Source organism: Dermacentor albipictus, chromosome 4 (assembly GCF_038994185.2).
Source record: "Dermacentor albipictus isolate Rhodes 1998 colony chromosome 4, USDA_Dalb.pri_finalv2, whole genome shotgun sequence".
Taxonomy (NCBI): domain Eukaryota; kingdom Metazoa; phylum Arthropoda; class Arachnida; order Ixodida; family Ixodidae; genus Dermacentor; species Dermacentor albipictus.
This window is the reverse complement of record NC_091824.1, coordinates 92366449-92383905: the sequence shown is the minus strand read 5'-3', so window position 1 is coordinate 92383905 and position 17457 is coordinate 92366449. Positions and strand designations below refer to the sequence as shown.

General features: G+C 42.0%; 2 protein-coding genes across 2 annotated transcripts; both read right to left on the bottom strand.

The window, feature by feature from the left end:
• Positions 1-45: 45 nt before the first annotated feature.
• On the bottom strand, positions 46-15885 carry LOC135897565 (serine hydroxymethyltransferase, mitochondrial-like). The gene is made up of 12 exons (XM_065426229.1): positions 15726-15885; positions 8122-8277; positions 7760-7839; positions 6779-6979; positions 6570-6651; positions 6332-6454; positions 6095-6234; positions 4488-4650; positions 3677-3776; positions 2629-2784; positions 781-888; positions 46-258 (listed from the first exon to the last, which is right to left on the bottom strand). The coding sequence occupies exons 1-12, from the start codon at positions 15780-15782 to the stop codon at positions 128-130; spliced, it is 1497 nt and encodes a 498-aa protein (XP_065282301.1). The 5' UTR covers positions 15783-15885; the 3' UTR covers positions 46-127.
• LOC135897563 (lysosomal acid glucosylceramidase-like) lies at positions 10881-15712 on the bottom strand. The gene has a single exon (XM_065426228.2). It carries the CDS (start codon positions 15008-15010, stop codon positions 13442-13444), a length of 1569 nt encoding a protein of 522 aa, XP_065282300.1. The 5' UTR covers positions 15011-15712; the 3' UTR covers positions 10881-13441.
• Positions 15886-17457: the final 1572 nt, after the last annotated feature.

The following is a 17457-nucleotide window of genomic DNA, read 5'->3' as shown; positions in this document are numbered from 1 at the left end:
TTAATGTTGTGGGTTAGCTGGTGCAAATAACTTTTCCAAAAGAACTTTACATTTTGAACTAGCCTTTATTCAAATATGAACACAGAAAGCCTTATACATTTATGTACAGGAACAGCAATACAAGTGTCTAATGGTCATCGAATCCTGGCATGGGAAATGTGACTGCAAAAGCTTCAACATCTTTTCGTAGCTCCTGCATCTTAAGTTTGGTTCCCTCGTCCTTGGCAATGAATTCCTTGAAGTCTTTGACTGTCTTTCCTGTGGAAAAAAATGTGGATATAAAATGAGTACAAAGGTTCAGTAGAGTGAGAGTGGAAACAGGTAATTTATGATACACAGCTATCTTTCTGCGTCAATTCTCAAACGGTCGTGTAAAGTAACTGCATTACTGTGTATCACAGTTCAGTTTTCCCTAGGTAATCAAGCTACAACACTGCAATACATACCTGATGCACAATATTCACAGACTATTAAGACACCTATTTCTAACTATGCATTTGAAATTAAGAAATGAGCTTCTAGCCTTCCACTGAGTGAACAGTGGCGATAAGCGGCAATATAAGCATCTGTTCATAGTGCAGATCTGTCATCTTTTTATGTCCTTCTCCGTGTCTCTGCAACACGATTTCCCATAGTGTCAAATCAAAAAGCCCAAACATTCACAACCCTTTCAAGTAGTCACTTGTAACTGATGTGAAAGGGTTTACAGCACAATGAAAATGCAGTTACAATGGCACTAATACTAAAAAAGGTACTGAAAGTGGAAGAAAAAAAAGTTACCCGATTTTGGCTTGGCTTCAAGTGCGATAGTGACTGCTCTGTCAATGAATTCTACCACTTTGTGGAAGTCTTTCTCCTTGAAGTTTCTTGACGTCAAGGCAGGTGCACCTGAAACAGTTCAGTTTGTTGCGAGATCAACCTCCCTATTTCAGTGTTTTCACAGATGCTACAAACTACTCCATTTCATAAAGTGCACCAATGCTAGCATGGCTAGAATTTCACTTGCTGCATGCATTTGCAAGCAAGATAATTGCACATTGCATATTAAAAATATAGGTACACAAATTGTAATTTGATGCAAAATTAAGCTTCATACTCTTATGTCTGAAAATATGCTGTATTTATTACACAGAATGCATCACAGGTGTATATTACTATCAAGTGGAGTGGAGTGGCATGTTTCTGCAACTAGTGGCCACAGTGCACTGCTTGCACAAGTAGCCAAAACATACTGAATCACATATAGGGAGCAAAAAGGTGTACACACATAATACACGAGACTTGACGTAATCTGCAATCAATGAGGTTGATATTGTGCAGAAAGCACCACAGATTTAAAAAGAAACGCACTGTGAAATGTGCGGAGCGGTACTTCTATCTTTGCACTACTTAGAGACCCTTTTCACAATGATTGCCATGTTTGATCACGTGGTGACTTTTCCATTGCTTGCCTCCATGTTTACAATGGGAGTGCATGATGCCGGTGTGGCTAAGCACATCTGTTTTGGCAGATATCGTAGACAGTAACTGAATGGATGATACAAAGTTTTGGTCTCAGCTTCAGAGGACATGCAAACGCTTTCGGAGCTCATTACGGCTTGTCCAAATGGTGCAAGCAGTGTGTATAGTGCTTGTACTAGAGGCGGGACTAGAAATGCATTTTGAGCTGTCGAAACTCGCTGCTTCTTAATTAAATCAGGATTAGTGTCTTTTGCTCTTTCTTCTTTAATTGCCAAACTGCTCTAGGTGTGCTCACTTGTCGTAGATTGTTCAGCGACCTTCAGTAATTTCAGTGACAGCAACATTCAATGCATAGAGTTTCATACAATAATTACTAGAGGGAACTCTGGCGCTAGCGTCTACGGGAGCTGCAATGGGGGCGGTTGTACCAGCATGGAAATTATGGGAAGTACATGGATTTGCCTAATTTCGTCCTTCTGGCTTCAAAAGGCTTTGCGACTTGTCATTTTCCACCAATTATTGTATGAATACTCTGTTTTCAACAATGTACTGTGTAATAAGTAATAAAATAAACGTTATTAACATTGCCCAATGGCAGGATTTGAACACAGGACCTCTAGCACAGAAGCCGGATATTGAAACAATTAAGCCACCGACGCATGTATCGACAAGTGATGTGAAACGCCCTTATGAATTTATCGCGGGCATGAAATGCCTTGAGTGAGACGCTTGGGGTGTTTCGATTTGGCCACCTCAACAAGCTCAATTGTTGCAATTAGTAGTGATTGTGCGTGTGCGCAGCGTCTTCTGCACTTAGAAGAGTATAAATTGCTCTGAAATGTACGCCAATAAGATTTATATAGCGTAATATACAAAGCCACAAGAACATCCGAATCCACAAGCACAAAGATCAGACGAATCCATGGCCCATGGTAGGACAACGACTGCAGCACCAGAGTTCCCTCTAGTATACTGTTGGAAACTCTATGGTTCAATGATCACAGGAACTTAACATGTGACAATGGTACTATTGGCGTCATGATTGTAATCATGTTCTTCTAACTTGTGCCTGTCCCAATTTTCACACACAAACAAAAAATTTCAATTTAGCTCTGCTAACTAAAGTAGAGTGTACCAAGAACTGATCTGGAAGCAAGCTGCACATACCAAGGCGGACACCACCAGGGACAAGGGCTGACTTGTCACCTGGGCAAGTGTTCTTGTTGGCAGTGATGTTGCATTCATTCATGACTGCCTCCAGCCGTGCACCATCCAGTCCTCTTGGTCGCAGATCCAAGAGCAGCAAGTGGTTGTCTGTTCCACCTAAAGAAGTCAAATAAAAACAGTAAGGATATTTTTAGACCTGAAAGGAATCAGCAAGTAGTGCAGCTTTGTGAATGCAAACTACTGCTTACTGCAAGAAAGCTTAGTGGCTGCAGTCATCTGCCGAGTGTGTCGTCAGCCATAGTGTAATGACTGCAGTTAAATAAAGGAAGAATGCAGAAGCACATGCCCAAGTGTTGACACTTGTTCGTGAACCCTAAATGATTGAAACTGATGCAAGACACTCAGCTGTGGTGCTCCTCATATACCATGTGTAGCCTTGGGGTGCAAGGGCACCAGCCACTCAATGAGAAGCATGATTTGTCTGTGCACAAATGGCATGAAAACGTTTAACTGTATGCCGTATTCTTGAGCTGCTGACAGCAAAGCGCACTGGTCAGTTTATAACTGTTTTTGCAACAAGGGTCTGTATAAAGTTGCGCTCGATGACAGCACTTGTGCTAACACTTGCATCCCACATATGCTTCCACCATATACTAGTACTAGGCATACTTTTGTTGTGTGGCTAAAATCCCTTAAAACGAAATGATTAGGCAGATTCTGGCCTGTCCTTCTTGAAAGAGATACCAGCTACACCACTGTTATACATCAATGCTTATGCTGAAGCAACTTTTCATGAAAATATGAACAGTGTAGTCTGTAACTTAAAAAGGGTGTGGTTAGGTTTGTGCTAGACTAAGAGATCATGTTTCGTACTTAAGTTGAGACTGTGTGCATGGCTATGTGAAGCATTGGCAAAAGAGCTGTCTTGCATGTAGTGTGAGTGTTGTTCTTTCTCGCACATTTGTGAAAGCAACATGTTTAATGACAGGCCAAAATAAATGTTCAGTAATTTGCCACACAACACTCTTTTGCCAGTCACTCCACATACCTGAGACAACTGTGTAGCCTCTCTCTGTCAATGCTGTCACCATCGCTTTGGCATTCTTGAGCACTTGTTCTTGGTATTGGCGAAACTCTGGTGTGGTGGCCTACAAATGACAATATCCACAGGATAGCTGTACTGGATGAAAGAACAGCCATTTCTCACCGCAGCTTGTCCCACTGCAATTATCCGCTAATAACAAAAGATAGTTCACAACAAAAAATTTTGTGCTATTATCAGTCTGTTTACAAAGAGACAGCTCTTGTGTAGAAAAACCACTGGACTGAACCTCTGCATACATTGGTGTGTACTGTGGCAAGGAACAGCCAAATTTGCACTGAAGAGGCCACAACAGCACTGGAGCTTTGTCAAATACAGAAGTGTTCCACGAGGCCAACTGCTCAATGGGAATACTGCACATTCACATACCATGTTTGTGAACTGCAAAGTGAACAGTAATCACAGCTCTAAATAAATCGATGTCCGCTTTCATACTGTTCCTGAGGGTACATGATTCAAAAAGCAACAGGGCTTTGTGAGGATTGTGTGGTGCTGTACAAAGGAATGTATAAACGATGTCACTTTCTCACACATCTGATACAAATATAGTCGAATCCGAACATATCGAGCCCACACATAACAAATTATTGTATGTAATGAACTGCAGCAAAATTCCCTCGAAAATTTCTGTCTAAAAATTTAATTTTATGTATATCAAATTACCTATACATCAAGCTATATATCCCCATCAGATTCTATATATCCGGGCTCAACTGTATCGTAATAATAGCCTTTCCCTCTGAGCTCTGGGCCATACCTGTTTTAGGGCAACTGCAACAGAGGCAATGGCATGGTTATGAGGTCCACCCTGAAGCGCTGGGAACACAGCAAAGTTGACTTTTTGCTCCAGGTCGTACATAATTTCCTTCCCTTTCTTGTCAACCTCTTTCACGCCCTTGCGATAGAAGATGAGGCCAGCCCTAAAAACAAGGAAAGCAATCATGCAAGCATTTACTACCACATTCAGCATTCCTTACCAATGCCGCACAAGAGACAGCATGGGTCATTTTTGTGGTGACTGAGTGACGAGTTCCAAGGCAGCACATCTGATATGATAGATAGCATAGTTCGGGAGAGTAGGCTGTGAATGAATTTCTAGAGTTCTTTAATGTCCACCTAAACCAAAGTACACGTGCGCTTACGTTTTGGAGAGAAAAGGTCAAGATATATCTAAGGTTTGGCATCTTCAGTGAAAACAAGGAACATAAAATGAAGTGATCCAAGTTTAACCAGGAAGGGTCTGTGTTCCAAGACAGTTCGGTGCAGAGAGGAAGGATAAAGGTGCAGAACTATACTTGGGAGTCCTTGCAACCTGAAAAGTGTTTTTACCTTAGTGTGAGAGCATCACGTATTTGTGCTACTGGTTGGCCACTATCAATTACTGGTGGCAGCAGTCACTGGAAATCGAAGATTTGACTGTGTTCAGTAAGTGAACACCGTGGTCGTTTAGTCACTGTGACACGTTGATCTCCTACACTATATGTTACTAGCGAAAACACAACCATGCAGAGCTTGCAAAATACTGAGCAGGTAAGGAGAAGGTTTATCAATAGTCTCCTGTAGTGTGAGAAAGTACCAAGGCAGTGTAGAAGGAACAAAGAAATACCTTGTGAGAACTGCTCATCTAAATGCACAACACAAGCCATGTCTTCAAAGACTTCATCTTACAGCTTGAACAGGATACACATCTATAAGACTGAGCTGCCCTTATGAAACTTTTATTAATTGTTACTAAAAATGAGGTGTAAATAGTAGTTTCCTCCTTATCCGCTGCACTTAGCTATGCTCGTACAATGTGTTGCACAAAGCTGACATATTAATATCTTGATATAACATCATACTTTCATAAATTCACCAAAGTTGCTCACTTTTCCTAGTTGCACTTGAGTAAATTATGAGAAACAAGAAACTCGTCTTGGAAGAGAACAGCTTAATGTTAAATTCGACTGGTCGCTTTCATGGGTCCGGTGCACACTCCTGGCACGCTTTACATTGGCAGATTTGAAATTGAATGCTTGGAACACATTTGCCTGGTTCGTTCGAAGTGCAGCACTTCAGCTCGTAGTGCTCGCAGGCACTCTCGCCTTCAAGCTAGGACCACAACCAAGATACGGCAGAATTCTGACCATAAGGTTACTACAATTGTTCTGGGAGCAGCTACACATTCGGCTCGGGCTTGCTATTTTCTAGCTCCAATTTCTAGAGGAGTCCACATATCAGTAAACCAAGTCTGAGTACGGTAGGAATGAGTGAATTGTACCACAAGTCCCATGGATATAGTTATGGCTAATGTGAACTTCGGTAGGAAACAGATGCACACACACCCCATGTGCTTTGCAGATGTGAAGAAATTAGGAGTCTTACCTTGAACCTCGAAGGGTCTTGTGAGTTGTCGTGGTAACCAAATCGGCATATTCAAAAGGCGAAGGAATCACCTTTGCCGCAACGAGTCCACTAATGTGAGCTATGTCAGCCATCAGGATTGCCTTCACATCGTCGCAAACCTGGATTCACAAGTCTAAAATCATTGCAATTCAAAGAGCTAACTAAACCTGCAATTAGTTGCAACTGTACCTTCTCAGATTCAGTAGATTCACTTACCTCCCTGAACTTTTTGTAGTCGAGTAACCTAGAATAAGCGCTTGTTCCAGCAATGATCAACCTTGGTCGGAACAGCCGTGCCATATCATGCAGTTTCTCATAATCGATTAGTCCGGTTTCTTTCTAAGGGATGAAATGTCAGATGAAGACTATAAAGTAAATACGCTAAAAAACAACACAAAACACATTACATAGACTCCAAGCACACAGAAAAGGAAGATTTAAAGAAGTAGCTCACATTTAGTTTGTAACCCATTGATTCAAAGTAGATAGATGTAGCTGATATCCTCTTTTGGTCTGTCATGTAACCATGGGTAAGGCTGGTAAAAGAAAATGAGATCATTTTTTAGGTCACAATTAAGGTTCCTTTCCTTAGTGGAAATAGAACGCCAGAAAATAGGCAAGTAAAAGTGCACTTCTTGAAGAGCATTGTTCAAAAGTACTTACTGGCCACCGTCTGGCAAGTCAAGTCCCATGATCCTGTCATGAGGATTCAGCACGGAAGTGTAGGCAGCAAAGTTTGCAGGCGACCCGGAATATGGCTGGACATTGACACCCCATTTGCCGGGATCTAAACCGAATGCCTCGAGTGCTCTTTTCTGGCAAAGGAGTTCAATTTTGTCCACGACTTCTGTGCCACCATAGTACCTGTAGATACACATTTGTGGAGACGTTTTGTTAACGGAAATGAAAACACGTTGAGGAGCTTTGGAGCCCCAACATATATAGGCAATGTCCAGCTCTCTTGCAAAATGTTGTGTCACATTTAGAATGTAAATACGTGTAAATATTTCCATAAGACCATTTTTCCCCCAGACCCCCAGAATGACCTGTGTTAACATGTAATACCGAAATTTCGTCTCTTGCAAGCTTTATCTGTAATTAAATAGTGATGTTCTACACTAAACAAATCATAGGTACAGTGGACTCTCGATAAACAAAACTCGCTTCTATGGAAATGCCTGATAAACAAAACGGTGGTATCATGGTAGGCCGTCGCTGTAGGCACAATTTCAACAAAATTTATTTAAACGAAACCCATATTTTTGTCCGAAAGTCGATTGAATGTGAAAACTACACAGTAACATAACAAATTTTCTATGTATGTGTGTGTAACCTTGTGTAAAAGAACCTACAGTATTAGAAGAGCCTTTTTGTTTAAACAAAGTAATATTAAAACAGTCTAACACTTCTCGAGTAAAAGTACTGTTGGTAATATTTGTGCCCTTTTCTTAAACGAAACTTCCGATAAATGGAAGACTTCTTTCGGTCCCTTCGAGTTCCATTCAACCATTGTCTAATGCATTTGCATTACATAAATCCAAGGCTGCAATGAAATGAGTAAAACTGACTCCTTTAAATGTATTTGCATTAATTTTTCAAGTTTGTGCTGATAACCAACATAGCACAAAGGTACAGTAAACATACCTCAAACCAGGATATCCCTCCGAGTATTTATTATTTAGACAGGAACCCAGTGCTTCAAGAACAGATCGACTAGCAAAGTTCTGAAAGTGAAAGTATAGCAAGGGTTAAAGAAGCAGATATGCACATGTCTGCAAAAATTTAAATCGTACAACTCCGAGTGTCTTGAATAAATATTGGCATGTGCTTCCCTGCAATGCATAAACTCTCCAGTGTCTCACAATGAGAATGTGCCAAAAATGTTCATACACATCTTAAAATGAAGCAAGCATGCAAAATCAGGCTAAATTCGAAAAATTTGAAAGGATGCTGAATTTAATGGAATGCACAGCAAGACTTATCAGGGACAAGTGCAAGGAACATACTTCAGATGCAATAAGCTCTAAACCAGAGATTTGGCGTCGTTTCTCTTCCTTGACTAGCTCCCACATTTCTGGGTCTTCTTGTTGCAGCGTCTCGTGGCCAACTGCTGCATGACACAGCCTCTGTAGCAAAGGCGTTGTGCCTCGTGTGACAGTTTTCTGAAATAGGCAGGAGAAAGAATGGTGTTCTAAAGACAACAGCCGTCACTATATGGCCTTTCAACATTAGCTGCCATAAGCTGCCGTTTTATGACGGGAATATTGCTACAGCAGGTAAACAAGTGTAACCATTACACATATTGTTCAGATTTCTTTGTTTTGAAATGTTTTGAAAATTGAGACACTTTATCCGTTATTTTTTTTTTGCCCTAGAGGAATTTAAGTATGCTTCTTTTTGTGGTCACCCTTTCATCCACACAAAATATTACTAATTATTTTTGGGGCCTATCTACATGGAAACTCAGGTGAAATATTTACCCGTTTTTCAGTGATACCTAAACAACACAGGTCCAAAGGAACACTGGAGTCATCAGTTGGTTAACAGCTGTCAAACAAGGAATGTGTCTGGAGCCAACATTTCAACAAGATTACCTATCCTTGTCAGGGCGCTAACATTAGCACACAATTTCGTCAAGGCAAGGGCTGTTGCCTTGACAAGGACAGGTCCAGTTGTTGAAACATAGGCTGAAACATCCCTTGTTTGATCACTGTTGACCACTTCAGTAATATATCTGTGTATATCAAGTTATATTAGCTCTACTTCTTTTTGCTAGCCAAATATAATGTGTAATGTTAAAGTCTGCACAGATAGTGGGTTTGTGGTGGTCTCATCTATGACACACAAACAAGCCATATGTACTGAGTGAACCATATGTACTGAGTGAGCAAATACACACCACAAACACTGTGAGGAATATGCTTGATAATATCTGGTGTGCATAAAGTGGCAGTGGAAAACTAAGGTGAGTACAGACCAACAGCCCATTTAAATGGCATTAGTAGCAACAATTTATTTCCATGAACTTTCTATCGTGGTGAAAATATGCTTATACTTGCAACAAGCATAGATGTATACATTTAATGTCTTATTTTATTTCTGAGCTTCAATTCTATATTAAAGTTATTGCTACTTCTACTTAAGAGGAAGCTTTAGCTAGGGCCCAACTCTGACGCGGCCTACTCAAATACATGTAAAACGCAAAAACGCCTTTCTGAGATAAACCCTGGACCGATTTAAATGAAATTTGTTGCATTCGAAAGAGAAAGTTAAATTCTAGTAACTCTTGGAAGCGGAATTTTGATTTAGGGCCTGAATTTTGTGTTAAAAATTCTAAAGGATTCGCAAATTCGATAAAAAATTGACACACAAAGTTTATAAATTAATAGCTCGGCATCAAGAACAGATATTGTGGTTCTGTAAATGGCATTCATGAGATCATTCAAAGCAGACAAATTTTATATGTTAATATATATTTTACGTGTTTGTTACGTTGTGCACAAGAGTTCTACAAAAGCTGTATTTCTATATTGCTGAATTTTTTTAGGTTTATGTGTAACATATCAATTTTGTCCGCTTTAGATGTACTATCAGATGCAATTCACGGAATTGTGATATGATTTTTCCTTGCTGAGGTACAAAGTTATAAACGTGATGGTATCGTTTTCCGAAATTTTCTTTTTGCCAATTTTTAAGAAAAAATTGACGATCTCAATAGAAAACTTGAAACCAACATTCACTATATTTTGAGTTCTTCTTTTAAATGCAACAAACCTAGTCAAATTTGGTGTATTTGTTACCAAGAAAAATGAATTCTCCTTTTACATGTATTTAGATAGGAGCACCCGAGCTAAAGCTTCCTCTTAACTGTGCGCCTAAAATAACCCTTTAGTTCAGTTAACCATGTGTTTCTTTTTTTCTATTAGTGCGACGATCTAAGATACCTTCAGCAAGTTGAGCTTGTTGGTTGTTCACTGCTTTGGAAAACAAGAGCAGATTAAGAACACTAGAGAAAAATATGGTGCTAGTGTACGCATGCACTATCAGCATTGCTGTTCAGAGATGTTATGTGAATAATGGGCGGTTCATGAATTTGCCTAAACTTCACCCTTCTGGCTCGTAACAACATTTATCAAAAATTTGTTTCACTGCAATGGCTAGCCTCTAATTGCTATCATTAAAGCAACAGAGAATCGCTTTTATTGAGCAAGATTTTCGGCACTACAGATAGCGGCACGCATTCCCCCCGCTGCCGAGTATCACCCTACTTTCGATGACACTCTAGATAAACAGCGAGTTGGAACTTCCGTGTAGTGAGTGGCCATGCTGCTAGCAGCCTCCAGTTCACAGTGGCAGCTGTGAAGGAATGCAGCAAGGAGAGAAGCAGGTGATCCATGCACCAGTAGATAAATGTTTATTCTTGATCGTACAAGATTTGCAGCCATATTTCGATGTTTTAACGATGTTATTGAAGCATTTCATGACATGGAAAGTGAGCCTTTAAGCAAATAAAAAGAAGCCATATTGAGATTTATTAACCAAGCTGTGTCAAATCGCAGATGAATGCACATGCTAGTCATCGTTGCGACAGCTACTGTATGCATACAGTGCTGGACTTTTCTCTATAGTATTCTCAATACGAAATTCTATGCAGACGAGAACTATACTCACAACTACCTTGCAGCACTACTAAAAGTACGAGGTGTACACAGGGAGTATCCTTGCGCAGCAGTGCCGGGCGTAACTGGTTGATTATTGGCTGCACTTGCTCGCTACATGATATGGTACAGTGATACGTGAGATGCCATGGCCTTTGCGCATACCCGTCATATACCGAAAATTGCTGTGACAGTTACTGCCAATAACCGTAATAGCCACCCTAACCGTGATCAACTACAGCAACATAGCAGCGCCTTTACAGCCAACTACCCACTTCGATCTGAATTCGTGCTTGTTACTGGCTCTCCGCCCTATCAACAAGAAACAAGTGGCGAAATCTGTCATCGCTAAGCCTCATCTCAAGCTGAGGTCGAAGCATTAGGTATGTTTTGCCGTAATTATTGAGATCAGCTGTTTGCTTTCATGCTGCTAGGACTCAAGACACGGCGCCAAGCCATAAGACTGGTTTTACTTCTAGTTTGCAGATGGCACTCCATCATTAACACTGGTGATGCGTTAAGATGCAGAACACTATAAAGGTTTAATTGTTCACTGCATCATTAATTTACTACCCCACTCAACAGCATGGCATGTGACGATGGTAGCAAACAAATGCCAAGTAGATGTTGAGCAGATGCTCTGCCACAGGTGCACATTTATGAGAATGTTTGCCCTTATTACTTGCTAAGGAGGCTGCAAGGTAACAGCAGAGAAAGCATACACCTGAAGCAAAGCCCCACTGTCGCATCCATGTAAACGAAGTTTATGGTTATGGCGTCAAAACATTTTTTTCGTCAAGCCTGTCGTCAAGCACGGAGCATGTACTGACAGGATGGCATGCAGACGCTGAGCAGACGACGTGGCGTAGATGAGTACATATTGAGGGGCAGTCGGCCTCCCTATTCGTTAAGAATTTGTGTAGGTTCCACAGTGCTGCAAGGAACTACTGAGATAGAGTATAGTCAAGCTCGTGCCTCAGCTTGTGCGCTTGTCTAATTCATATGCAGGTCTTTCTATCTAGGTCACTCATTTCTTTTAGCTGAACCAAATCTGTGAAAATGATTTCAGTGTACATTTTTAAATGTTTTTCAGTTTTAATTGAGGAAACTGAATCCTAAGTAAAAGTGACGCCTTGTATATGGTCCTTAGCCGTTTGAAATTTGTGTCATAATGGAGCCACAGCAACTAATACACTGTCACAACTAAAACCACTGACTGCTACCACAAAATGAGGTGGCCATTGGATCCGGAATGCCTATAAATGGTTAGCTAGATCTCTGTAAATTGGTATAGAGCCAGTGTTTGACTATATATGGCAATAAGTATTCGTTTTTGGTCTAGACATAATGACTGATTGATGGGTGTAGTCACAAAGTATCGCAACACTTACCAGAGCCATCGTTGTGGACTCCAGAATAACCCTGACTGCCTGGGGTTCTTTAACAAGCACCCAATACTTGGCACACGAGTGTTTTTTTGCATTTCAACAACTTTGGCATGTGACCACATTGCAGCAGGAAATGAACTTGTGACCTCATCCTCGTCAGTACAATGTCAGTGCCAATAAGGTTTCATAGTGGGTATGCTTAGACAGAAAACAACTGTAACTTTATGTTACTAATCTAAATTTTAAAGGAAGAAAAGAAAACAACTTAACGAAGGTGTGAATTACCCACTTCAGGGGTAATTCAAGCTAATATTGAAGGAGGTAAGACAGTGCATGAAGCACAGAACTTGTATACAGTACTTGCCTAAACCATGGCATATGTATTTAGTATGGCATTTTAGCCTTGTAAGCCTTTGTACAACAGATAGCCATGGGAAAAAAAGAGCGCACAAGGAAAGAGAAACCAGTCTCTTGTTGAAATTTCAGGTTCTTCATGCTTGAGCAACTCGCAACTGCAACGTAACCCCTTCAGGCGCTGTGTGCATGATGGTGCATGCCATTATAGTCCATCAAAAGCAATAGCACCAGTGAAAATAACATAAAACATGTTTCATACATATTAAAACACTTTGCAATGGACCTGTGCTGCAAGTTTGAATAAAACGTGTCAAGCGTTTAAGTAAATCTAGTTGCAAAATAGACATCTGGGTGTTTGTTCTCCATGTCCGTATGTCATAATGAAGCGGGTTCACTTCTTTTTTGTTTTTCACATCTTGCATCAGATATACTTTTCAAGTGGCTAAATGGGTGCTGTTCAAGTATACTTGACATGAAATGGCCGACGCCATCATTGCCCACACAATGTCTTTGTTTAGCAAAAGTCTTAAGGGTGCCATGGCAGCGAAGAAATTTGGCAAAAAACAGCCCACATTATTGAGTACCCCTAGGACATGCCTTACACCTGCCAAGTCCACTTGTTTAGCACCTTCTACACTCACATCTGATGTTCTTGTCGAGTTCACCACATGGAGTCCACATTTTGTAAGCTTGACAAAACTCATGGAAGAATTAAAGATTCTTAATTCATTTTTCAGCTGTACACTTTCTTACGATTCTGAAGATGCAGAAAATGGGGCGATACTGAATTTCCATTAAACATAATTAACTGACACCTGAAAAGGATAAATTAATCACAAATTGAAAGAATGCATATATATGCTGAACACAAATACACTGGATAGCTAATAATTTGTTATGGCAAGGTAGCTAAGCTTCAGGACTTAGGAAAGCCACCAAATGTAAGTCTGAATAGAATTTCCTGGTATGCTGTAATTTAGGCTACCTAGTTGTTCATCCACCACAGTGTAAGTTCTCAAAGAAGAACGCCTGTTCAGAATCACCAGCACTATGGCATTGTCCGGTCTGAGGAATGCTACAGTGTCAAGTTTTCGCGCCAGTTCTGATTCAATTCTTCTTGAACCACGTGGCAGAAACTTGCTGAAGTGTGCCAAGGCATAGTACATTGGTTGCTGGTAGAACTCCTTGGATGTCACATTCACAATGATTGGAGCGTCAACGTAGTTGTGTGCCCAGTTTGGGCCCCCCATAGTATCCAAAGCCAGGTTCCAGTCGATCCAGCCTGTGGTCCAGTGGTGTAAGTCCTGGATGATGTCCAAAGCATAGCTTTCAGCACGCTTCCAGCTACCAAGGAGTACTCTGTTCTTTGAGAGAGACGATGACCCTTCACATGCCTCTGTCGCCAAAAGGAACTTGTCGGGGTGCCTCTTGTGAGTTTCTGTAAGCACGTGGGCTCCCCTTAAGTGATTCCAATACCAGTGAAAGGCAATACCAGAAACATATTTTGCAGCTTCAGCATCAGCAAGGACAACATTAGCCCAGTATGGGAGAAAAACTCGTTGGTCATCTAAAATTAACAGCTTCACCTTGTCAGCTCCATAGCCTGCGGCTTCAAGAGCAGGGCCCAGGTCAAACTTGATGAAATCTCGCTGGCTGGCAGCTGTGAAACCCATCGTTTGGAAAGGGTAGAATGGAACGAAGCCTGATGTCGGTTCATTTTGTGGGGTGAGGCCCCAGAAGCTGATGTTCTGATCTCTGTAAGCATCCAGAAACTTGATAAAGTACTGTGCCCACGTCTTGTAATATGTACCATTCGGCCTTCCTCGAAGCGTACCTCTGCCACTCATGTCATTGTTTGTTTTCATCCAAGCTGGAGCGCTCCATGGACTCGCAATCAGCCACAAGGGGTCCGTTTTGTTCAATTCTTGGGCTTGTTGGATAAAAGGGATTTTCAAATAGATGTCTTCAGATCGGAGGCTGAAATTGGCAAGCTCGAAGTCGTCGGAAGCATCGGCATAGGAGTACACGCGCGTCGAGAAGTCGCTGCTCGCGATTGGCACTCGTCCCATGTTGTAGTTTAGACCTTCCTCCGAGTAGTACGCTTCCAGAAGCTTCGTGCGAAGCGGTTCCTTTAGGCGAAGCATATTGCTGCCAACAGCGTCGGTGAAGGACCCACCGAAGCCTATTATTTCCTGGTAAGTTATATTCGGCGTTACGCGAATGACGCTGTGCGATCGCGGCAATGCAGTGAAATTTATGTCGACTTGCGAAAACTCTATGGTCGTCGAGAGGAACCGAGATCCGTCCTTGCCGCTTTCGTAGACACCCGCGGTACCAGTTTCCTGCTTCGCCACACTTCCCAGGAGATCGCAGTGCTCTGCAGTGCACACACACACGGTACTACCTTTGCCGAAGTTCCTGTGCACACAAGCGTTCCTCACGACACCGTGAAACGCAAACAGCAGCGCTGCGACGATCGCAATTTTCGCCATGATTCAAGGGCGTCGGAAGACGCTGACGCTCCAAAGGCCTACTGCAGAGTCTCAGTAGTGTCATTGGTTCTTGGGCGACGTGACCTGGCGACCTCGTAACCGACCTAATTTTAAGAAATCTTGAAGTGAAGGGGGGGGGGGGGGGTGGACGCGCGGTCCGAGTGGAATGCGATCGCGTTGAAATGAGCTAGCACTATTAGAGCAACGTGACACGAGCAGAATAGCTTAGAGAAGGTTTCAACGTCCGAAAATTGTAAACAAACCTTGAATGGAACAAAAATTATGGATACTTTGCCCATCTTTAGTTCAAGACGCATGCGGGTTTCGAAGTGAATTCGTCTGCTAGCTGGTGGCGCGCGCTGCGACATCTGTCGCTGGATTGAGGAGAGCAACTTCTAAATCCTGGAAAACACACACACACACGCACCGAAAACCTTTCGTTCACGGTGACATCAGACACGTGAGGCAATCATGGTAGTTGTGCATGTAGTGGGGCTTTGAGAACCATCAGTCAAATGAGACATTTTTCAGCATGCTTACGGCGAGGCGGCAAGTACCAGTTGCTTCAACGACATCCATGACGAGATTGTAAAATCCGGTAGCAACTTGTTTATGACGCCGTTATCGGCGTAATTCTAAACGATAGTCCGTTGATGCTTAAGTATGCTAAGCCTTGCATATGAAAACAGCACATTTTTGCAATAAAAGAACTCACCGTGTTTGCACATGCTGCTGTAAGCACTCCGGGCACTCTACGCAACAACGCTGACATGCCTGGAGAGCGCAGCACGTTCACTCACGCCCGTCTGTTAGAAGTCGGACAGAAGTGGCGTCATCTATCAGGGAAGGTTATCAGTCCTTCGCCCTTGTGGGGTGAATTGATTTGGACGGGCCAATCAGTGGCTCCGTGCGTGTTCGTCCCGCGACGGCTTTATCTTTTCTGGGCGATAGCGGGAGACAGGCCACGATGTTTGTCTCCTAGAAAGAGGTTGTGCGGTCTCGTGCCACTTGCACCCTTTGCAACGCCGTACTTTATCGCTCGTGGGCGAGACATCAGAGCTTGTACGTTGACATGAACGTTTAAATATTTGTAATGGTGAATGGGCTTCCAACTTTACCTTTGTTCCAACAGTTTGTTCCAGATAATTTGTCGCATTGCTCGTTTTATGAAGTATGAGGTTAAATCTAACCAGAGGCACTCTTCCACTTAGATTTAAAAGAAAACGCTGTTTTATGCATTGAAGCACAAAAGTAACTGGAACGCCAGTGCATTCAATGGTGCATTTCGTCGGACACTGAAAATTAATATCTCGAAACTGGCATAGTCATGAGAATTCGTTTCAAGTAGATAGCCTTGTAGAGTGCAATATGTGCTGCAAAGTAATTAACTGAAAAGACAATTTGCATAGTTAGGTTAATTATTCAATTAAGTAATTTGATTTCTTGTAGAAGCAATGGTCGCCTCATCGAGTAATTTAGATAAAGTGTTAGAATCGTGCTATGAGCCACAGGCAACTTCTAAAAAATATTGGTGCAAGAAAAACAGAAAGCATTGTATTTGTTTCTGTTTGCGCACACATACTTCAGCGGTGTGATTTTTCGGGCGCTTGTTGTCGCAACCATACACTTATAGTATAATGGCGTTTTTCACTGTCGCACCTCGGCTCGCACCTCTGCGTTGGTGTTCCTTAGGTTAAAGGGACACTAAAGGTTACTATGCAGTCAAGTTAAAGTGATAAAAGCAATGCTCTAGAACGTCTAAGACGTCAATGTAATCGCGAACAGATATTAGTAACCGAGAAATTGAGCTAAATGTATGCCCCGAGGTATTTGTATTATAAAAGGAATCAAGAGATGGCGCCACCATCCCGTGCGACACGCTGGCCGAGTGCTGCTTCTGAATCGTCCGCTTTCGCCGTCTCTGCATCTCGAAATATCTTGAAGACGCAAGACGCACGCCTTTTGGTAGAGCGAATTTTCTAACGACAGGGCGCGAAACAGCACCTTTAGGATGTGTTGCCCCCCCCCCCCCCCCCGCCTATTTGGCCGAAGAAGCCTGTAGCTTCCGCAGTACTGTACAGAGCTACGTAAACAGATCTGAGTACTGCTTGTAATGATTTATTTATTAAAAATTCACGTAGCCCTGAACACAGGTGCAATGCGTGCCTCTCTAGAAGATAAAGGGGGCGAAGCTTATATGCAGGAGCTCTATAGTAAAACACTCTCCTAGATTACAATACCGGGCGAACATACATGCGGTACATTGATGAAAGCGCGTTTCTTCACGATATTCCTGATCGACTATTGCTTAGCCTACGTATAGCTAACCAACCGCACGAATACCCTTCGCTGCAATGTGACCAATGTGCATGTTCCGAGACAGAACCGTCATATATTAGGCGAATCATAAGAAGCCAACAAACACTGACACCAAGCTGTTGTCCTTG